Source organism: Panthera onca, chromosome B4 (genome assembly GCF_046562875.1).
Source record: "Panthera onca isolate mPanOnc1 chromosome B4, mPanOnc1 haplotype 2, whole genome shotgun sequence".
Classification (NCBI taxonomy): domain Eukaryota; kingdom Metazoa; phylum Chordata; class Mammalia; order Carnivora; family Felidae; genus Panthera; species Panthera onca.
Genome location: NC_138345.1, coordinates 99579548 through 99604308, shown reverse-complemented (window position 1 = coordinate 99604308; position 24761 = coordinate 99579548). Strand labels below are relative to the sequence as shown.

Sequence of the window (24761 nt, the reverse complement as noted above, 5' to 3'; positions counted from 1 at the left end):
ATGGTTTAACATCTACAAATCAGTCACTGTGATATACCATATTAATAAACTCCAGTATACAAATCATATGGTCATTTCCATAGATGCAGAAAAAGTGTTTGACAAAGTTCAGCATCCGTTTAATCTCAACATGCAGATATAGAGGGAATGTACCTCAGTATAATAAAGGCCATATACGACAAGCCCACAGCTAACATCTTGTTTGGTGGTGAAAAGCTGAAAGCTTTCCCCCTAAGATCAGCAATAAGACAAGGATGTCCATTGCCCTTTTGTTTAATATAGCATGGGAAGGTACAGTTAAGTGAAAATTATATTGGCAGGAAATCCATATTTCCAGGCAGTGATGGTCAAGGAAGGCATAGTATTTGTTTTAATCATAAATTGGGATAAAGTCAAGAAAACATTAATTAAAATTATCAAAAGGTATACATACAACACACACATATATGCACATACATCTGTGCTTCAGATTAACCTAGGTGTAGAACCAACATAATACATGTAGGCATGAAGTCAGGGGAACGAAATAGAGGAAATGAAGCATGAATATTTAAGAAAATTTCCAATGGAGGTAAAATAGAGGAGGGTAGCTTTTAGGGAGGTAGGACTGAGAAAGGCCTTTTTAACAATCAGTGGGGTTTGAGCATTAGGGACAAGCAGAAGGACTGACAGGACAAGTTCTTGATATATAAGTAAAGGCTTTTACTATCATTAGGTACTAGAAGGGATAGCTCAGAAAGCATAGGTAGAAAACTTAGTCACAGAAAGGATGGTGGCTGATAGAAGAAATCCAAAATGGGAGCTTACAAAATTGCTCTACTGAAAGCAGTTGTGTATGTTATTGAATGTGTTTCTTTGTTTTAGCAAAGATTCTGTACAGGTTACCTTAAATGAGTGGTCAGAACTCAAGCACTTACAGAACCTAGGCAGGTAGCAAAAAATGAGGGAAGCAATGAAAAGTACAGATGCAAATATTGTGTGAGAGGTGGGTGCAAACTGGAGAATGTTTACCTGTGTCGAGTAGTTGGCTGCTGCTCAGCTGTAATCAGTCATTCCTCAGTGTTGCCACATTTTCCATAGTGTTAGGACTAGTCTTAAAACTCCATTGTTATGTATACATTTTGAAATACTGGTTTGGAAAGAAGAACCAAAACCACAGCCAGTTGCCTTACATTTTGTGACTTCTGTTTTACATATTCCTTGTCATGTATGGTTTTGTTACTGTTTTGTTTTCATAAAGCTTTCGAGAGCTGCCTATTGCTAAAGTATAAAATACTCCTCATGGAATCAAATCTCCTCATTATAAACTTACTGCAAAACCAAATACTGGTTTAAAAAAGTCATTTGAGAAGTATAGTATCTATATGCTATTCACAGGCTAACAAACATTTATCACATACCTGATACCAAGAATACATTCATGTCTTTAAAAACTAAACGTGTTCAAAAACTTTGCCCCTCATTTTGCTATCTGAATCTTCACGGTGCTATATTTTTTCCAACTGCTTGCTCAACATACCCACTTGAATATCAAATAGACCTCTCAAACTTAACATGCCCCAAACCAAACACCTGTTTACCCCCTCCCAAATTCCCCCAAAGAAAAAAAAACCTTGCTCTCCCATCTGTCTTCTTCTTGTCTGATGGCCATCTTTTCAGTCCTTCAGGCCTTACCTCTGTGATCATATCTCTTGCTGCTCTTTATTCCCTTTGCTCACATTGTTCTAGCCACATGGTTTTCTTGCTTTTCCTCAGACTTACAAGTTAGTCACTTACAACATTTACACTGGCTATTTCCTCTGACCTGAAAACTCTTTTTCAGATATCTACGTGGCTATTTTCCTCCCTACTTCAAATCTTCGGTCAAATGTCATCTTTTCAATGAAACCTTCCATAAATATCTGACTTAAAATTGTAACCCTTTCCTCCCTGGTTTTTCTTAGCCTGCTTTATTTTTTTCTCCTAGTATCACCCTATTTTTTTTTTTTTTTGAGGGAGAGAGGGAGAGAGCGTGCGCGCGCATGTGTGTGCTTTGTGTGTGTGTGTGTGTGTGTGTGTGTGTGTGAGAGAGAGAGAGAGAGAGAGCGCCAGAGAAGGGCAGGGGCAGAAGGAGAGAGAGAGAGAGAGAGAGAGAAAGAGAGAATATGAATCCCAGGCAGACTCCACACCCAGCTTGGAGCCTGATGCAGGGCTTGATCTCACAATCGTGAGATCATGACCTGAGCCAAAATCAAGAGTTGGATGCTTGGCTGACTGAGCCACCAAGCCTGTCCTCATAGCATCACTTTCTAACATATAACTTCTAATTTATTGTATTTATTGTTTTGTCTCCTAGTATATAAGCTCCATGAGAGTAGGGCTTTGTTTTGTTTATTGATGTATTTTTATTTTACATAATTTTTAAAAATATATATGTTTGAGAGAGAGAGTGGGGGAGGGGCAGAGAGAGAGAGGGAGACAGAGAATCCAAAGCAGGCTCTGCAGTATAAGTGCAAAACTTGATGTGGGATTTGAACTCACGAACTGTGAGATCATGACCTGAGCTGAAGTCGGATGCTCAACTGACTAAGCCACCTGGGCATCTCTATTTTAATTTCATTTTATAGATCTAATTGGCTTTATTAAATGATTTATGAATCAGGCAGTATCCCATCTACCAAGTAGAGGGGAACTCCTTCATTGATGCATTTTAAGTGCCTAATATAATGTCTAGTAATAAAGGAATCCTTAGAATGGAATGGATAAGATGAAAAAATTGGTAAAGTTTAAAAAAAATTTTATATTTACTTATTTTTGAGAGAGAGAGAGACAGAACAGACAGAGCATGAGCAGGGGAGGGTCAGAGAGAGAGAGGGAGACACAGAATCCAAAGCAGGCTGTGGGCTCTGAGCTGTCAGCACAGAGCCTGATGCAGGCTCAAACCCATGAACCGTGAGATCATTACCTGATCCGAAGTTGGACACTTAACTGACTGGGCCACCCTGGCTCCCCAGTAAAATATTTTTGAAGTTGAAGCTTCCAGTGGGTGTCTTATCGTTTTGTTTTTAATATTGCCAATTTTTAGAATATGTGTGTCAGTATTCAAACATGAATTATAGTGTGCATCACATAGACATAAATAATTTTTGTATCATCTGTTTTGGATTATTTTTTATTCATATAGGTAATTGAAGTGACAGTTTAGTGCAACAAATGTTTATGAAATGTCTACCATGAACCAGCACTGGGTAGACAGATCAGTAAAATGCAGTCTTTGTCCCTGAAGAGAATTAGATCATGAGAATAAATAATTACGGTGCATTGTAATACATATAGTGGGGAAGTATACTTAAGGTTTATAAACTGCAAGTTCACTTAGCTTGGGCTAATTGTATTGTTTATATGAGAGAAACCAAATGACAGCCCTCCAAATCCCAGTTAAGAAGTATTTTCACCAGCATTTACACTTCAGTGAAGCTATTTTATACTTGCAGAAACAAAATGATTTTAGAACTTCAAGAAATGACTAGAATTCTGCTGACTTGTTGATTTTGGTTTCATTAGCTCTTTTAAGGAAGAATTATTAGAGAGTTTATTAGAGGCTTTTGAATATATGTAGTTTTATATGATAAGAGTTCAGCTTGGGGGCACACGGGTAGCCCAATCGGTTGAGCATCTTGACTCTTGATTTTGGCTCAGGTTATGATCTCGCATTTGGTGAGATCTGAGCCCCGCATCAGGCTTTACACTGACAGCATGGTGTCTGCTTGGGATTCTCTCTCTCCCTCTCTACCCCTCTCCCATTTGTGCTTGCTCTCTCTCTCAAAATAAATGCACATTAAAAAAAAAAGACTTCAACTTGGAGGTTTTGTTTACAAAGTTCGGAAGAAAAAGACTTGTGATAAAGACGTGCTTGTAAGACTTTCAAAATAAAAATAACTATGAAGTAATACATATTCATTGTAAAATTGGGAAAATGCAGAGTATTTTATCAATAATGTTCTGTAATTTGCCTTTTCCACCTAATGTGGCCTTCTCTCTAGTTTATATGAAGTAAATACATAAAGAGTATGTAAAAACACCTTCTTCATTTTTAGAAGTTGCTGGCATGATGTTCCATTGTATGTATATAGTATAATTTAAGCAAACTCCTAATGATTGACATTAAGGTTGTTCCAGTTCTTCCCATCGTATCTGTTACTTTGTTGGATGTATTTATATATCTTTGTGCATTTATATAAACAAGTACATATGGCATAATTATTAGACTCTAAATTACTGGATTAAAGTGTACATATTTTAAATTATCTTTCTAAAAATTGTTATGATTTATATTCTTCTCACACAAGTATGAGAATACCTGTTTTCCTACATTCTTGTCAGTGTTGGATATTAGCACACTTTTTAAAAGTTTTTGCCAATATAATCATGAAAAAAGAACATTTTATTTCCTTAATTGTAAAGTAGATTTAAACATCTTTTTAAACATTGAACAGTCTCCTGCCTGTAACCTTGCTCTTGCTATGCCTCTTCACTTGGAATATTGTCTGTCCTTCTTCCATTTTTCTCTGAACCTTCACTATTCTTCAAGGCCCATGTCAAAATCTGTTTTTCCCATTATTGGATTTCCCAATTACCTCAGCCTAAAGTAATTTCTCTCTCCTAAAATACTTAATCCTTCTTTTTTCTCATTTATCACAGTTTTATACTAGTCCTAATACATGTAATTTTTTTCTTCTAGGATTTCCATATTTACAGGATGGCTAAAGATTAATGGAAAGAGAAGCGTAAACTTACCTTCTTTCACTATGGATGCAGGTTTGGCTGATGGAGAACCTGATCAAACTTTGGTGAGTGGTTCAAATACAGCATAATAAGGTACTATCAACTAGCTGTAAAGTGTTTGATACAAGCCATCGTTTTATTTTAAAAATGTATTTAAAACAAACTTAAAAGAATTTTAAAGTAACACTTTAACTCCTATGCTCATATGAAAATGACATATTTTAAAACTTATTGAAGCATAACCCAGTTTTCTGATATTTCTGTCCTATATCTTTCTCTGCTTACTTATATTGACTTGGTTCCAGCCCTTGGGATGGTAGGTTCTTTGGGTTAATGCAGAGGCCGATTTTTGTGTGTTTCATATTGCTGTGGAATTGAAAGCCACTATTATATTGAGATGTTTATAAATTTTAATTTAGTGAATGTCCTTCGTTCAGGCTCAAATGTAAGAATAGTCTAATGATTGATAGCAAAATGCACTTTTGTTTACTTGTGTTACTTTGTTCCCAGCCTTTTTTGGATTTCTGGTTTAAACTTGTTTTAGTTTCTTAAAGGGTCAAAAAAAGTTAAACTTTAAAATAATTTGTTAATAGAAAATAAAATGGACCTGGAAGTAATTTGTTTTATGAAGGTTATTATCACAGTGATTATAAAAGGAAAACTGATGGTAGCTTATTTTATTTTCGCTCTGATTTCAGCAAAAAGTTAAGATTAAAGCCTTCTCTTAGAACATGTTTACTCTGCCATAAATATTTTATTTAAAACTAATGGGCTTTCTTAACTTCTTTTAGCTGAAATATTTTTAATCTCTTAGTGATAATAAAAATGCCAGTAGTAACAACAGTTGCTATTCTCTAAGTGTATACCTTGTCAGACTGTCCTCACAACAGCCATTAAAGGTAGGTATTTGTTTATCCTTACTTTTATAGATAGAGAAATGGGCTCTAAGCTGGAGGTTAATTATCTTCTCTAAGAGCTCACAGCTTAAGAGGTGTCTCTGAGTACTTTCCACTAATGTGTTGACTCCGTACCTGTCTTTCTGAATAGAATTGCTTTAAATTTGTTATCTTTTAAACTAATATCTAAACAGGTAGTATTAAATTCTTTACTGAACACTGGTGCTGTATTAATAAAGTTTTATTCATTTTTAATCTAATTCCTGTTGATACTGAGAGGTTTGGGCAAGATATTTAAAAAGCAATGAGACAATTTTCTTTGTCTTCATTAAGCTTCTGTGAAATATTGTAGCTTATTTTAGGGAGAATACTACCAATAATTTCATTGTAATACTACCAATAATTTCATTGTAAACTACTGAAATATTCTGTTTTTGAAACTAATCTTGAGAGTTACTTTTGAATTACCTATTTATAAAATATCACCTTTGAACTGCACAGCCTAAGCTGGTTACTGATTAGATCTAGGAGAAGTGGATAAGAACATGGGCTCTGTAGACATTTAGCTGCATGTTAAAATCTAACCTCGTTTGCTTAGTTGTATAACTTGGGTAATTAATTAAATTCTCCAGGTTTTCAGTTTTTTCATCTATTATATAAAGGTGATAGTAATATCTACCTTCTAGAGTTGTTTTAAGTTGTAATTGAGATAAGATATCTATAAAGTGCCTATTACAAAGTCAGAGACATTATAAATATCCAATAAATAAAAGCTACTACTGTTGATATAACTAGCTATATTAACCCTTCTCTCCAAAAAGGTAAATACAAGGCAGGAGAGGCAATAAAACATTGAAAAAAGCCTAGGCTATTCGGTAATTTTGGCTTTATACTTTCTCAGAATCTCAGTTTTTCTTCCTAAAATGTTGAGGCAAATATTCTACTACAATAGAAAAATATATAGGCAGGCATACTCATTCTGACTACTTGATAGGGACAGTATGATCTAGTGAAACCGGAAAGTTCTTTGAAAATATGAGCAGCATGTCAGTATGAGTTAGTAGTGTTCTTAAAAATTGCATGCACTGGTTTTTAAAATATTAGTAAACTCTTTTTTTTTAATTTTTAAAATTTTATTTAAATCCCAGTTGGCATATAGTGTAATAATGACTACTAGAATTTAGTGATTCATCACTTACATATAACACCCAGTGCTCATCCCAACAAGTGCCCTCCTTAATGGCCATCATCTATCCCACCTCCACATCCAACACCCCTCCAGCAACCCTCAGTTTGTTCTCTGTATAAGAGACTCTATGGTTTGCCTCCCTCTGTTTTTCTTGGTTCTGCTTCCCTTCCCCTATGTTCATCTGTTTTGTTTCTTAAATTCCACATATGAGTGAAATCCTGTATTTGTCTTTCTCTAACTGATTTTGCTTAGCATAATACACTTTAGTGCCATCCATGTTGATGCAAATGGCAAGATTTCATTCTTTTTGATTGCCGAGTAATATACTCCATTGTATGTATATACACCACATCTTCTTTATCCATTCATCAGCTGGTGGACATTTGGGCTCTTTCCTTACTTTGGCTATTGTCGATAGTGCTGCTCTAAACATTGGGGTACATGTGCCTCTTCGAATCAGCATTTTTTTTTTTTAATCCATTGGATAAATACCTAGTAGTGCAATTGCTGGGCCTTGGGTAGCTCTGATTTTAATTTTTTTAGGAACCTCCATACTGTTCTCCAGAATAGCTGCACCAGTTTGCATTCCCATTAGGGCAAAAGCATTCCCCTTTCTCCACATCCTTGCCAACATCTGTTGCCCAAGTTGTTAATTTAGCCATTCTGACAGGTGTGAGTGGTATCTCATTGTGGTTTTAATTTGTATTTCCCTGATGATGAGTGATGTTGAGCACCTTTGCATGTGTCTGCTAGCCATCTGGATGTCTTCTTTGGAAAAGTGTCTATTTATGTCTTTTGCCCATTTCTTCACTGGATTATTTGTTTTTGAGTGTTGGGTTTGTTCAGTCCTTTATAGATTTTGGATACTAAGCCTTTATCTGATACGTCATTTGCAAATATCTTCTCCCATTCTGTTGGTTGCCTTTTAGTTTTGCTGATTGTTTCCTTTGCTGTGCAGAAGACTTTTATCTTGATGAGGTCCCAGTAGTTCATTTTTGCTTTTGCTTTTGCTTCATTCATCCCTTGCCTCCGGATATACGTCATATAAGAAGTTGCTGCAGCCAAGGTCAAAGAGGTGGTTGCCTGTTTTCTCCTCTAGGATTTTTATGGTTTTCTGTCTTACATTTAGGTCTTTCATTCATTTTGAGTTTATTTTTGTGTATGGTGTAAGAAAGTGGTCCAGGTTCATTCTTCTGCATGTTGATGCACAGTTTTCTCAATACCATTTGCTGAAGAGACTGTTTTTTTACCCCCCACTGGATGTTCCTTCCTGCTTTGTCAAAGATTAGTTGGCCAGAGATCTTCTTCTATGAAGTAATAAAATAACTAGAAATTTTAGTCACCAGTTGGTCATGTACGTACTCATTCTCTCTCATACTAATACAGCTCTGTCTCTTTCCAATAGCTGCTCGCTAAGTATAAGAATTTGTATTTTAATTACACATTCATGAATGGTGTTATCTTGAACTTTTTATTATAGAAAATTTCAAATATATTTAGAAAAGGATGGACTAATATAATGAATCCTCATGTACCCATCACTTCAACAATTATTATTTCAGGTCAGTCTTGTTTCATCTATAGTCCCTTCCCACTCCATATTTTTTTTGGAGCAAATTATGGACAAATCATTTTATTTGTAAGTATTTCAGTATGTATCTATAAAATCTAAAGACTTTTCTTTAAACTTTAACCATAAACAACATTAGAATCCTAAAAATGAGTAATTCTTTAGTCACATAACTAATCGATGCTTAAACTTTCCTGATTGTCTCCTAAATATTTTTTTATAATTTTTATGTTGGACTTGGTTGATAAGTCACTGAGATTTTTTTAATCTTTTAAGTTTCCCTTGCATCTCTTTTTAACTTTTCCTTTTCAACTTATTGAAATACATAAATAAGGTAGTTTGTCTTGTTAAATTTCCCACAATGTGGATTTCCCCATGGTGATTATTTCATGTGTTCATCAGTCTCTTATGTTTGTTGCAAATTGGTCATTAGAATGAACGGCTTCCTCAAATTCAGGTTAAATTTTTTTTTTTTTTTTTGACAAGAATACATTAAGGGTATTGTGTGTTACCATCAGGAAGCATATGATGTTAGTCATTCTTCTTGTATTAATAGCAGCCATTGATGATCATTGCCTAGATATGTTAATTCACTAAGGTATAAATTAATATCCTAACTGGTTTACAAAAATGGGGGCTCGAGAGAATAACTGTGACTCGTCCGTACTTTTTTTTTTTTGATTAATTTTTTTTTAATGCTTACTTTTGAGAGAGAGTGAGTAGGGGAAGGGCAGAGAGACAGAGTGTGAGTGGGGGAAGGGCAGAGAGACACACACACACACACACACACACACACACACACACACACAGACTCAGAAGCAGGCTCCGCGCCCTACAGCGCTCCACGTGGGGCTTGAACTCCCGAACAGTGAGATCATGACCTGAGCTAAATTCTGAGGCTTAGTGACTGACCCACCCAGGCGCTCCTAGTCCATACTTTTCAAGCAAACAAACTAGCCAACCTATATTTTGTTAGGTATTTTGTCTTCTAGACTATGAATCTTTTTGCCATTTTACAACTTTATTGAAACTTCTAAAGGGAGACAGTTTTTAAAAGGATAAAACAATTTGATAAGTATACTTTATGCTTTATTATCTTCTTTAACTTATGAAAGTTACAAATTAGTACTTAAATATTTGTAATGTTTGAACTTCCTGAGTGGGGAAAATATGACTCAGTTATTTTTTTTTCTTTCTTTCTTTCTTTCTTTTTTTTTTTTTTTTTTTTAACATTTATTCATTTTTGAGAAACAGAGTATGCATGGGGGAGGGGCAGAGAGAGGGAGACACAGAATCCAAAGCAGGCTCTAGGCTCTCAGCTGTCAGCACAGAGCCCGATGTGGGGCTCTAACTCACCACAAGATCATGACCTGAGCCAAAGTCAGATGCTTAACAACTGAGCCACCCAGGTGCCCCTCACTTAGTTATTTCTTATTGTATGAATACTTAGATTCTTATTATATCTTCTTTTTTATTTGCTAAATATTCTTGTACTTATTAGAAGCTTGAATAATATAATGTGAAAAATTTGCAGATATAATGAAACTGTAATAAACTCTAATGGGAGTCAGAGAAAGAGTTATCTTTGAAAAAGAAAAATAAACAGTGATCTACACAGTACATTAGCAGAATTCTAACCCAGCAATCTTTTGTATTTCCTTTATGTTTGGAGAACTTGTCCAAGTATGTTTACATGACTATGAAACTCCTCAAGACCCTTTCAGAAAGTTTGTGATATTAGAATAATTTTTTGAGTAATACAATGGTATTTGATTTTATTTGCCCTTTTTCTCATTCTGTCATGAGTATATGGTGTACTTTTCCAGAGACTATGTGAGGTGATGAGGTCATAATCTGCTGGCTAGTGAAATGGAGTGTGTGCTTGTGTATTCTTAGTCTTCAGGTTTTCTTAGTTTAATTCTTTTCTTAACCAGTTTTTTTAAAATAAACTTTATTTTTTAGAATAGCTTTAGGCATACAGAAAAATTGTAGTCCCTATGTACTTTGTACCCAATTTCCTCTATTATTAACCCATTTATTGTACATTTGATATAATTAATGAATCTAGATTGATACATTATTAATTAAAGTCCATACTTGATTTAGATTTCCTTAGTTTTTTACCTAGTGTCCTTTTCTGTTTCAGGATCCCATCTGGAATAACACATAATATTTAGTAGTCATGTCTGCTCAGGGTCCTCTTGGCTATGATTTCCTTGTTTGTGATGACCTTGACAATTTTCAGGAGTACTGGTATAGATATTTTGCATGGTGTCCTTCAATTGAGATTTGTCTGTTTTTCTCTAATTAAACTGGTCCTTATGGGTTTGGGGGAAGAGACCTCAAAGGTAAAATGCCATTTCATCACATCATTGTCAAGGGTATATACTGTCAACCTGACTTGTCATTTCTGATGTTAGTTTCATCACTTGGCTGAGATGGTGAATTTCTCGTATTAATTTATAATAGGGCAAATATCAGTAGGTATAATCTACATAAACAACAGGTCTTTGGAGTCTTTAGTAATTTCTAGGAGAGTGAAGGGATCTGGAGACCCAAAGGTTTGAGAATTCCTCAATTAAACCTTTAGGAACTAGCACTTTAAAGAAGAATAATTGACTGTTACCTGATAGGAAAAGAGGGATCCAGAAGGTGACGGGGGTTGGGAACAGGGTAGGAAGAAGAAATGATAGGGCCTTCAGGAATGAGGGAGTGGTGACCAAGTTAAACTTTGACTATTTGAAAATTGTACCTAGCATTAAGACATGATCTACATCTTTCTCTTTTTAAGTTTTTATTTATTTAGAGAGGAAGAGAGAGCGCAAGCCTGCTAGTGCGTGTGTAGGAGCAGGGGAGGGGCAGAGAGAGAGAGAGAGAAACTCCAAGCGGGCTCAATGCTCAGTGCAGAGCCTAATGCAGGGCTTGATCTCATGACTGCAAGATCATGACCTGAGCCGGTATCAGGAGTCAACCAACACTCAACCAACTGAGCAACCCAGGTGCCCCTGAGCTGTACCTTTCAAGGAGCTTTTGTTTTGTTGCTGTTTTCATTTTGGCATTTACAGATACATGTGTTTTGTCTTCAGGAGTTTTAATGATTTGTCTGATTCATATCCTCTACAAATAATACTTTATTTCTTTCTAATCTTTATACAGTATGTATGTCTGCGGGTGGGAATTGGAAGAGTGTTTATATACAGTCTTTTAATTTCCAGAAACTCATCCGTTTTGTGTAACTTTCAAAATTATTTAAGATAGACTATTTTGTTACTTTTTAAAATCCATCATGTCCTATGTAGGGGTCCCCTGTTTTAGGAATGTAGCCCTTTTGCTTCTTTTATCTCTCATGTTTTCCATATTTTCTTTTCATTATGCCTTCGTGTTGAATTCCTTCATCACTTTTCCAGCTCATTTATTGTAGTACATGTTTTGCTGTTCAAACCTGGTATATATTCCATCATAGTATTTTTATACTCAGTATTACTAGCTGTTTTCTCTGTGGATGTATGGTCAGACTTCCTTTTTTCGGTATCCTCTCACATCTTTTTGAGCATATTTATTATGGTTATTTTAAGTTTTTGATGGGCTTGGTTCACTAATTCTCTCTCCTGCTGAGATTCTTTAGTTCTTTTTCATAGCATTTGGACTCCTTAGGATATTATTTTTGTGAGTTTATACTTCCTTGGAAATAATATTCTCTCAGGAATATTAATTGCTTTATCTGATTGATACTGATCTAGATAGAAAGGAAAGAGCCTAGGGACTCTTTTGGTCAATCTAGGAATATATGTCTTAGGATAGAGAATCTCTTGTTAAAATCATTGCTTCATTATTTTTCATTTGCTCCTCCCACCAATATATTCTTTTTCTTAGGGAACTTTTCTGTCCATCTCCTCTGCCTCCCTAGTTGTAATCAATTCATTTGGGGAAAAGGGCAGTGAGAGATAGTGGTCAGCCTTTTTGCCTGCATGTGTTGTTTTGTGCATGCTACAACTCTATAGACATGCACAGTTTAAAAAAAAAGTGTTTGGAACTGTGTTTAATGTCTCTGGTTGGTATTAAATCATGTTCTGCCCTGATAGTAAAGACAGGGTAGATAATGGTCTGCTTATTACTAGTGAGAGAAAAGTGCACAGGAAGATGACTTCCAACCCTCCCTCCTACTGTCAGACCCCTGGTCTTACCTCCATCTGTGGTACTGTATTCTCTTTCTAGTCTGAGGTTGCTTCCCATTTATCTACTTTTAAGGATGGGTTCAAGGACCGTATTGGTTATTTCACCGGTAAGTAACTCAGTTCCCATTTGCAAAATAAATTGGTTACTTTCTTTTTGGTTTTGTGTTCTCTGTATGTAGAATGGCTGAGGTGGTGGCTGAATCGGGACCAAAAAATCAAAAGAACAGCAGCACTGTTTAACTTATCTTTCCTATTAAGATCTTTGGCAGTTGTGACATGCCCATAGTTTAAAAAGCAAAAGTAGAATGATTAAGGCAACTAACTCACAAGTAAATAGATTATGTAATTTACCCAATAGGAATCTATTTGTTTTTGGTCTCCTGGGTGGCTCAGTAGGTTCAGCATCTGACTCTTGATTTCAGCTCAGATCATGATTTCATGGTGATGAGATCAAATCTTACATCAGCCGTGCTGACAGCTCTCCCTCTCTCTCTGCCCCTCCCCTGCTCGTCCCCCCCCCATAAACAAATAAACAAAAAAGAAAGCTATTTATTTTGCTAAACTAGACTTGAGGAGGAAAGCTGGCTTAAAAATTTATAATTTATTCAATATCCGTAAATAATTTAGTCATTCAGTTTTTAAAAGTGTGGTTTGGAGATTTTTCATGAATGTTTTTACTTCCTGTTTCTCCTAAGTTTTTTATAAACAATATAATTAAAGCCACTGCTCTACACTTAGCTCTTAATTAAAAATTATGTCCATTAAGAATCTTACATTTCTTCTTGCTTTTTAGAAAAATAAGCTGAGAGTTCCATCAAACCTCAGATTAGAATGTGAAGGATTAGAATTTTAGCATGTTAGAGACACATGAAGATGAAATTTGATTAAAATTTCAAGAAAATCTCTACCTGTTCAACTGTCTAGGAGAATAGAGCAATTGAAGGATTTTTATCCAGACCTCAGATCACCTTAGTAGGTTTTCATTAACTTAAGACTACTTCAGAAGTCTAATATGGTAAAAACAATAGTGATGGAGCAATGAAGAAAAGGAGAGGGGAAATGAGTGTGTGTGTGTGTACACCTAAAATTTACTTTTTGGTCAAACACTTACTGGGTTTAGAAAACTAACCTACCTTCACAGAGCACATCTGTGCACAGGGTACCTTGCACTTGGGTAAGATCATAGGCAATATTGTTTGTTGCTTTAGGGGAATTAGTAGAAAATAAAACTATAGGAAATGAATAGCAACTAACATTTGTTAAATTTCTATCATGTGCCAGAAGAGATCGCACGTTCTTTGAAGGCATACTTATGTAATTTTCTCATAACCCTATAGGGTAGTATTACTACCCTCATTTAATATAGGAGAACACAGAGAGATAAGTAAGTTGTTCAGGGTCATACAACTAGTAAGTGGCAGAATTGGGATACATTTTGGCTCCACAGGCCAAGCTTTAATTATTTTCCTATACTACAACTCAACCATGTTAGAATCAGCATATACAAATCCTTGAATACTATTTTTACAGTTTGGAATTTTTCTTTTTTTAAGGTAATGTCAAACCATTGAACTTGGTGTTTTTGAGCTAAGAAACAACCTGTTTAGAGTTGTGACTTGGGAAAATGATCTTGGCAGAATTATGGACTACTGCAGTGGTAACCAGCTGAACATTATAGAGTTATCTCTGGTGTTTTGAAAAAATCCCAGTACTCAGTTTGCACCCCTATTTAATTAAATTAAAATCTCAGACGGTGAGATGCAGACATCAGTACTTCTTTAAATTTTTTTAATTTTTTTAATTTATTTTTGAGAGAGAGAGTGTGAGCAGGGGGAGGGGCAAAGAAAGAGAGGGAGACACAGAATCGAATCAGGCTCCAGGCTCTGAGCTGTCAGCACAGAGCCTGATGCGGGGCTTGAACCCATGACCTGTGAGATCATGACCTGAGTCAAAGTCAGATGCTCAACCAACTGAGCCCCCCAGGCACCCCAGACATCAGTACTTTTTTATAGTCTCCTAGGTGATTTCGATGCATGGGCAAAATTGAGAACTATAGAAATAGAGGTAGTTAGCTCAGAGAACAAGTAAGCAAGCAGTTGTATAATCTAGGTTAACCTGTAGGGTAGTAGTAGCTGAATGGGAAATATGTCCCTTTTGGATTTTGCCTTTTTCCCTGGTTCTAGAATTTGCACTTTCCATATTTGGGTTACTTTATTAGTGTGGAGAGAAAAAAAAATTAGTTTTTGCACACTTACTGTGTTATCCTGATCTTGACTTGATGTCTCACATGCTCTCTCATTTAATCTTCTTCATAATACTGTGGGGTAGATATTATTGTTTTTAGAAATGAAGAAACTGAGACTCTGAAGGGGTTAGTAATTTTTCTAAGATCACATAGCTAATCAGTGGGACATATTAAGATTTAAATACAGATACTCTTAATTTTGTTATTCTTGTCATTGAATGAGGCTAATGTTTTTATGTTAAAAATTGATCTGTGTCATACCTAGCCTTTTAAAATTTGTATGTGCATTACCTAATGTGTACTTTGAAAAATATCTGATACATGATCTATTTTATTTATTGATTTTTAAATGTTTGTTTTTGAGAATGAGCGTGCACACCAGGGAGGGTCAGGGAGAGAGAGGAGACAGAGAATCCAAAGCAGGCTCCAAGCTGTCATCCCAAAGCCTAACACGGTACTCAACCTCACTAGAGGTCATAACCTGAGCCAAAAGCTCAGTCACCGACTGAGCCACCCAGGCACCCTGTGATCTATTTTATTTAACTCAAAGCTTTGTTCTCCTGTAACTAATGTTGATTTTTCTGGCTGGGGTGCATATTTTGGCATTTAGGCAGTATATTGTTGCTAAAACATAAAGAACAGTTGCTAACTACATTTTTATGTATGGTAGATATTATGAGTCATGGAGATTGATGTTTCCATAATATTATTATCAGTCTTTCCTGTGGCTTGATACTGAACAGCATGATACCCTAATCAGTGATTTGTTAGAAATAGAACTATAGAAAAAAAAAGGTATTTGTTATATGGTTCTTATGTCTTAATTCAGATCCTAGTCATGCTTCAGTATAGAATATAGGCTTATGTATCTGTGTAAGGAATTGACCAAAATGAAATTTCAAGTAAAATAAACTCTTACTTCAGACTGAAAATTAAAATTATTTAAATAGGTCATAAGATTAAGTGCCATATACTGAAATATTTATGTATATGAGCTGTCTCCTATAACCAGTTGTCTTATCTAACTTGGCATGATTGTGATGTGTTAACATGGTTTCTTTTGTGCTTTTCAGGTGATTAAGAATGGTTAGGTCAGATATAGAGTATGTTAATGAGGTCAGAGGCCAAGGTCGTGGGTTTCATTCTTTTAATGGGCAGTTCACTTTTTTTTGGCTTTATAACCACAGACTTCACCAAGCAGTCTCACCAGATGCATGACATTAGTTAACAGCTGACACAGTCGATTTTGAACTTCCCTTGTATATGAAGTCCTTGATGAAGGAGGTTGCTTTAATCATAACAAGAGACCACCATTACCAGAAGAAATATAACTTATGCTCCATTACCAAAAATCAGTGGTGAGTCTATAATAGTGTTATTTATGAAGGACAGAATTATTTAAGAAAAAGGATGGGGGAATTCCTAACAAAGGTATTTGGGCTTATGATGGCCAGAGACTAATAGTAGAAGAAAAGAAAATATGAATATGCTCTACATTACAACTAAAAATAATCTTAAGAATTGAGGTAATGAGGTGATTTTCTATGTTGAATTGTTTGTATAACAGAATTTTAGGATTAAGAACAGATCTTATAAGCAAATAAGAAAACTAAATTCAAGATATTTATTCAGATTTACCCAGGGAATCGAGCTAGGCTTAAAACTGAGATTTCAGAATTCAAGTCCATATTAGTTCTTTGTGTATATTAAGCATGCAGAATGTCATAGTTTGGAAAATACAAAGATGTGTAAGACTTTTTTTTTTTTTTTTTTTTTTTTTTTGCTGTAAGAGAATTTGACTCATAAACAAAGGAACTCAGCAAACCACATACAAGAAATTCTTTGCTAGGGATTAGGGTTACAATAATGACTAAACCTTTTTTTCATTCGTGCATTTATCATTCAGTGTTTGTTGAGTGTCTGCCATGTGCCAGGCTTTGTTCTAGTCTTAAGGGATACAACAGTGACCAAAACAGACTAAGTTCCTACTTCAGTAGAGCTAACATTCCAGTGGAGGAAGACAAAAAAAAAAAAAAAAATACATAAATATATACTGTTATGTGGTGATTGTTGTGATGGTAAGATGGATAGAGAATGGCAGAATAGGGGATGGGTATTGCTGTTTTCTGGGAATATTATGAAAGTCTTCTGATGAAGTTACTTTTGAACAGAGTCCTAAAAGTAGTTTTCTAGGCAATGATAAGAGCCAAGTGTGGAGTTTGCAGGTCTGTTAGGCAGACTATGGTGGTTAGGCTATAAGTGTCGAGGGAGAAAGGTGAGTGAAGTGTCTTTCACCTCCTCAAGTGATCTTGTTGGCAGTGGGGACCATGTTTTTATTGTGTTTTTGAATTCCTGTACCTAGCATAGTAAATGAATGAGGGAGGTAAGACTGAATGCAAGGATATGAGAAAAGGTGATGATTGGTCTGGCTTAGGTAGTAGTATTGATGGGAATTGAAAGAAAAGACTAGATGTGAGGTAGACATTGTCTAGGTAAAAATCATCACAAAGTAATGACTTTGTAAGATGGGGGGAAAGAGAATCTCAGATTATTAAAGGGTTTAGGTCTGAGTGAAAGAAAGAGGCTGTCATTGGAAAACTTGGGCAGATTGGCATCAAAGCTGATTTCAGAGGGAAGCTACTGAGTGCTGTTTTTGACCTAAAGATGCTTTCTAAAACAAGCTAAATAATTTCTAAAATTGGCTTACAGAATTTTATTATTTTCAAGTTTATTTATTTTGAGAGAGAGTATGCTTGAACACGTGGGGAAGTGGCAGAGAGAGAAGGAATCCCAAACAGGCTTAACACTGTCAGTGCAGAGCCTGATGCAGGGCTTAGTGTCACAAACCATAAGATCATGACTTAAGGTGAAATCAAGAGTTGGATGCTTAGCCAAGTGAGCCACCCAGGTGCCCTTGTTTATAGAATTTTAGAACCAGAAGTCAATTTGCAATGTTTGAACATACAGGTAGCAATATTTTGGAGTGAAGATTTGGAAATAGACTAGGTCTGAAGAGGAAACTTGAAAGTTGTCTAAATAAAGGTAATAAATAAGCCTAGAGAATGAATGCAGTCTACTGGAAAAGAGCGGCAGAGAAAAAACAACAAATAGTTGAGGACTGAGCACTGATGATGGCCATTCACTTACCAAATGAGAAAACAAACTAGAGGCAGGAAAATAGGAGAAGGGAAGCCAGAGGAGTAGAGTACTTTAGGAACCAAGGGAAGAGAAAGCTCGCATGGGGAAAAGGCTGGTAGAATTATATGCCTACAGGGAGGGCAGAACTGTGAAAAGCTCCAGAACAGACCAGAGAGGACTTCACAGATTGGCAGATTGACTGGAATTTACAGGAGCCTCAGAATTTTTTTTTTAAAGGATTTAGTTTCCAGTATAAACATATTATTGCACTTTTTTCCTACTTCTTAAAAGATTAATGCACCACTTAATTCATTTGATAAACCATGGGTGCTCTCTAAATTCAGATTCAAGTATATGACATTAAATCACTGCTGAGAAAATTTGTTTTTTTTTTAGATCTTGCCATATTCAGAAGTTGCTGAAGTTCAAGAGACAGTGAGTAATATGTGGTGCTATGTTTGAAATGTTAACATTTTTATATTTTTTCAGGATTTAAAGTTGGATTCTTAAAATATATTTTTCACTGTATTTTATCATAGATGATTATGTCATTATACAAGGTAGCTAATATAAGTTAAAAAGATCAGCTTTAAAATTTTCATTTTTTCCAAAATGTAAATAGGTTTATTTTTTTTTTTTACTGTAAAAATAATGCATACAAATGTGGCATGTTTAAACAATACAAAAGAATGTAATAAATAAAATTCTACTTTCTAGAGGCAACTACTTTTAATATTCTGGTGGTCTCTGTAATTTACTAAGTTTATTCATATGTGTATATCTTACATATGTAATTTTATAAAAGCAGAGTCCTACAAACTTTTTTGTAGCCTATTTTTAAAAGTTAATATATAATGAATTGTTCAGTCAGTGAAAAAAAATTTAACAACTACACAGTATTTCATTATGTGAAGGTATTATTGTTTATTTCATAATAGATTACTGTTGGAGATTACTACAAATGTTGTGATAAATACCTATGGATACATCTTTTTGGATATTTCAGATGATCATCTTGGTATACTCTCCTAGAAGTGCATTTGCTGGGTCAAAAGGATGATTAGGTTATTTTAAAATAACTGCTTAGCAGGACAGTTAATATTTTCTATCTAACAGTGATAAGCTCTAGTTCCTAGAAAAGCACTTCTGTAAAATATCTCCTGTAAAACTCAGGGATAAAATGTACACAGTGTGTGTTTTGCTGATGATTGTAGGAATAGGAAAAGTTCTGTTAAGTATAGAGAGATGACTCCTGTCAGAAGAACAAACAAACATCTCTCACTGAAGATTCTTACTCTAAGGGCCAAAGATAACAATAAATACAGTACTTTTGGGATGTGTTATATAATCCTCCTTCCCAGTTGTGGCTCCTGCGAGCCAGCTGCAGCAGGATTGCTTCTCTGAGTACAGCTCGATCAACTTCATTGAGGGAAGAGGCGCTACTTGCTTGAAACTTTATTTTCAAGTTGTATCAATGCTTGATGAGCTGTACTTTGGCTTAAGCTCAGAGGATGACTTAAGTCACATCAATATGTATGCTAAGAGGGAGATGCTATGCTACTGGCAGTGGACTCAAGCTCTAGCTCTTATGGGATTGATTTTGTGTTTTAGGGTGGTCATCTGTCCTGAATTGCTTGGGATTAAGGGGCTTCCCAGGATGAGTGTGTGATTGTGAACTTTTTCTGCCTATTCCTTTACACTTCTGAAAGATGGTGTATGCTAGTTGGTGGCATGGTAAATATTTAGAAGCACATTAAAATAAAATCCCAGTGTTTGCATAATGCTCTTTTCCTGAGATTTGTAGACTAAAACCGGTAGAGATTTAGGTAATGGCTATATTTCATGCTTTTAGTTAAAAGTAGTTGATAGTGTACTCATTAATAATAAATAGAAAAATGCTAGGCATCTTAGTATTATTTTACTATTTTCAATCCATAGTTTCTGCCAAAATAGAGAATCTGTTTATATGATGCACAAATTGTTGAAATGACTGTGTGGACATTGTTGAAGGGATAATGATAAATACGATGTTACTCAATTAGGGGAAATGTTTCCATCATATATTAATGGTCTTTTTTTTTTTTTTTTTGAACACGGTGAGGAAAAGTTCCTGGATTCTTCCAAGATTCTAGTAGTATTTTGGTTCTCTAACAAAAGCCAAGAAGAGTTGGCTAGCTTTATATTTTTTAAACTATCTTACAAGATACTTATATGGAATGTTTCCACATCAGTAATTTCACACTGTCTTTATTCATGTGTTACACAACATGGGACTGTGCGAATTAGGCCCATGTCCTAAAAGCAGTAAAAATAAGTGTAGTGTGCAATTTAGCCTTGCACACAGGACCAGTGATGTAAGTTACATGGTAAAATTAATATGTAATCTTCAATTACTTAAATCACTTTTCCTATTGGCATCACTTACAGGCAATTCTGGGAAGATAAATTCACTTGTATCCCAGTTTAATGCTTTTGTATCCACAATCTTCTGGGGAAGGTTTCTGAAGTCTTGCTTATTTTTTTTTATTGTTTTTCCACTTTTGTTTGGAGTGTTTCAGCTTAATTCTTAGTTCCGTTGTTCCATTATAATGTATGTTTTCTAGTGCCTGCCTGTTCTTTTATTCTGTGGCATTTTTCAGTCTTCTGTGAATAGCCATTCAGGTCATATACCCTAACTTCATACATATCATAATTTACACTGTTTCTTACAAACCTGAACCTTTCCCTGTACAGGTCTGTGCGTCCAACACCCCGTTTGACATTTCAACTTGAATGTCTAACAAACACTTCAAACTTAACCTGTCCCAAACTTAGCACTTACATTTCTTTCTGTAAACTAGTCCTTCTCACTGTCCTTTCCATCTCCGACAGTGACAGTTTCATCCTTCCAGGTGCTCAGACCCCAACATTTGACACCATTTTGATTCCTCCAGGGTTTTTGTTTGTTTGTTTTGTTTTGTTTTTTAATTTCATACTTGCTCTGTTTGGAAATCCTGTTGACTTTTCAAAATGTATTCAGAACTCAACTACTTCTTCTCACCCTCACTGCTACTTCCTTGGTCCAAGTCTCCTTCATCTCTTCTGTAGATTATTATGGTAACTCCTAATTGATTGTATCCTTGTTCCTCTAGTCTATTCTTAACATTACAGCTGGAACAATCCTGTTAAAACATATTCAAATTATGTCACTCCTTTTCTCAGAAATCCAGTGGCTCCCCATCTCATTCAGAAAAAAAGCCAAAGTCCTGACTGGGTCCTACACAGTCTAGCACTCATTTACTTCTTTGACTTTATTTCCTGCTTCTCTCGTACTTCTAGTCCAGCCTCTCTGGCCTTTTTACTCTTCTCCAAGCCCTTCAGACTTGCTCTCATCCCAATCCTCCATTCTATACTTGTTCTTCTCTCTGCCTGGAATACTCTTCTATGTCCTTATGCTGAACTCCCTCATTTTACTCAGTTCGGTAGTGAAGATTTCTTAGGTCAACCTATCTTCAATTATGACCCCCCCCTTCCTTAATATTTTATGTGTCCTCATTTTCTGCTTTTTTCCTTAGCATTTTTACTGTATACTATGTAACAAATTTTTAATTGTTACTATGTTGTTACTCATATCTTCCACTAGAACATAACTACCCCAAAGGGCAAATTTTTGTCTTTTTTGTTCACTGTATCCTTTGGTGCCTAAAATGATTACTGTCTATATGATACCTATCATATCACAAGTATTTGAATGGATGGCTCAATAATAGGAATAGACCGTGTTTATTTTGATTATTCTCCAGTGTCTCAATATGAAAAAAAGTTAGAATCAGATTTACATGACCCAAACATGCTTGAAGGTATAATGTTGAAAGCATAATCTGAAACAAATATTCAGAAGTTGCTGTATATGCTAGGGATTATTTTCTGGGAGCAAACAGGCAAGGAGTACAGCTACAAAGAAGTTGACGTAATGCTGTCACTTAACAAAATTTGAGAATATGTACAATAAAAGTGAACTTAATCACTTACCCTAAATAGAAGACCAACTAAAAAACCTTCAAAAATGACTGGCCTTGTGAAATTAAATACTCCAAACTTTGCATATGTGGTTAGAATCATTGCTTTCCTTTAAGAAATTTAGATTTACTGGTAAATTCAGGGAAAGTAGTAATTATTCATATCAATAGAGAAAGATATTTTTAGAGGATGTCTATGAAATATTTGTCAAGCTTACCATGGTTATCTCTGTCAGTTTTCTAACTTCTTTCAGTTTTCCAATATCATAGTAGTTATTTATTGGTGCATAACAAATATTCCAAAATTTAAGTGATATAAAACAATAAACATTTATTATTTTACAGTTTCTGTGGGTCAGGAATCTAAGAGCAGTTTACTAGGTGTCTCTAGCTCAAAAATCTCTTCTATGGTTGCGGTCAAGCTACTGGGGAGTGTGGCTGCTGCAGTCTCATCTGAAAGCTTGACTGGGTGTAAGGGAGGGAGGAAAGGTCAAGGCAGGAGATTCATTTACAAACTCACTGGTTGTTGACAGACATCATTCCTTCACCTCATGGGCTTCCCTGCAAGGCTGCCTGATGACTCGGCAGCTGGCTTTCCCCAGGGTGATCTATCTGAGAGAGAGTAACAGACTATAAACAAGATGGAGGTCATAGTCTTTTTACCGTCTAATCTTGAAAGTGACATCCATTCAATTCTGCCATATTCTGTTCATTAGAAGTGACTCAGTAAGTCCAGAAACACTCAAAGAGAGGGGATTATGCACCAAGATATGGGGATCACTGGAGCCTTTGCAGAGATTGCCTACCACAAATACTTTAATCTTTTTCCACATGCTTGAGAGTTGTGGTAACATGGTCATCAGTAATAAGGATTTGAGCACAATTAGTTTGTTGTCATTCCAGTTGTATTTTTTTTAGTTTATCTGTGAAGCTGAAACCAGTCTATAGAAGAATAGGAAACTACAGAAAATGACTAGAGCAAATGCATTTAAAGGAATTAGAACATGGTTTAAAGCACTGTGAAATAACCATCACCTTAGGGAAGCAACAGGGCCAAGAGTTTTTTCCTAGGAGGCAGAGTGAACAACTGCTACCTTTCTTTTTGGTCACAGATAATTTTGTTTCATTCCCTTCAAATAAGAGCAAGCAATAATATAATCAGTGGGCATTTTTTATTTTTGTTGTTACTTTAGGTTTGATGTTACTGTACTTGGTATTTGAGCTGAAGTAAAGCTGAAGACTTTCTTTTATTTTTTCAAGTTTATATTTATTTTTGAAAGAGACAGAGACAGTGCATGAGCAGGGCAGAGAATGAGGGAGAGAGAGAAACCCAAGCAGGCTCCGCAATGTCAGCGCAGAGCCTGATGTGGGGCTCCATCTCACAAACTGCAAGATCATGACCTGAGCCAATTATCAAGAGTCAGACTGACTTAACTGACTGAACACCCAGGCACCCCAAAGCTGAAGACTCTGTTTCTGCCAAGGGAGACCAAAACACTTGTCCCTAAGCAACATTTAGCATAATGTTGTATGTTAAGACAGTTTCCAGACAAAAGGTCACCAGTCTTTCCCAGTTTCTTTTAGGTGATTGCATGTTATTCATTTAAGAATTGGGTCTTCTTCCTTCTTAAAGCCCAGCAGCTCCAGGTGCTTTACTTCATATTTAGTGGGTCCCAAGAAAATTTTGTCTGACAATAAAATTGTATCATTCTAATCAATATTCCTCTTCGGTTTTTTTTTTCTTCTTTTTTTGGTATTTGAGAAAAAATTTACTTTGTTGATGTCTTTGTAAAAGCTCTTTGCACAACGCTTGGCATATAATAAGCACTTAGTAAATGTTCCTTTCTTTTTATGTAAGAAACAGACTGAATTTCTATGTAGTGTTAAGTGCTCTCATGGCATGCAGAACTAATATTTAATAGTGCATGGGTGTTACAGATTTTTTAAACCACTTACATTTAAAGAATGAAAAACTTTGGGCTGTCCTTTACATTTCTGAATACTTTTACCACTCCTAACCCATATCATGAGTTAAAATTTGAAAGTAATTTTTGACCTGAATAATTTTCAAAACAAAGTACTTGGTTGATTTTGGTTTTGCCTTTCCATCTTTATTTTCCAAAATTTAAACAAATATTTTATAATGCTTAAGCCAAGATCTTTTTATGTGTGGCAGAGGAAATTCCTTGTGAATTATGATTATTAGGATTGATTTGCATGTGCTTTCTACTTATAAACTAATGCTTATTTTCCTTGTCCTTTTGTTTCACTGCTGCTTCAATCCTGATGCATTTTGCTTCTTCCTGGTTTGGATTATATTTGTTTGCTGCTCAATTACCCTGCATTAAAAGCTTCTTGGTGATAGCAAAGATGTCCTTGGGCCATCAAGTAAGTAGCCAAAGTTTGAATGGCATATTTGGAGACAGAATGTTTTGATGTGTACTTACAAAAGGCATACAGTATTTCTCTTATTAAGTCTTCTACTTTTCTTCCCAAGCACTGAAATGCAAAGAATATAAATGGTGATTCAGTGCCCATCTGTTGTCAGTGCCCATATGAGATTGATAATGTTTGTGTATTTGCTTCTTGATTGTCTAAAGATGGATTATATACTTAGCTAAATTATCTAATTCATAATTTTAGACCTCATCTTCAGGCGTGGTGGGAGGGGTTAAAAAGAAAAAGACCTCTTCATAGTTTTCCTTTCTATAGTCATCATAAAGCATAGATCAGACTTCTTTGAGACTGGACATGATAAAAGAAATTCACTTTCATGTGAAAATGAG

General features: G+C 35.4%; 1 protein-coding gene across 12 annotated transcripts in view; it reads left to right on the top strand.

The window, feature by feature from the left end:
- Positions 1-24761, top strand: part of OSBPL8 (oxysterol binding protein like 8) — a 154313-nt gene that overhangs the window by 44213 nt on the left and 85339 nt on the right. For 3 of the 12 annotated variants that reach the window (XM_060656904.3, XM_060656905.3, XM_060656903.3), the window contains exons 2-4: positions 4721-4829; positions 18374-18412; positions 24327-24363. In XM_060656904.3, the coding sequence (XP_060512887.1) occupies positions 4788-4829; positions 18374-18412; positions 24327-24363 (118 nt within the window). In that variant the 5' untranslated portion in view covers positions 4721-4787. Of the gene's footprint in view, positions 1-4719; positions 4830-8411; positions 8489-16026; positions 16198-18373; positions 18413-24326; positions 24364-24761 lie in introns of those variants that run through there. The other 9 variants (XM_060656909.3, XM_060656906.3, XM_060656911.3 and 6 more) reach the window with 7 other exon arrangements.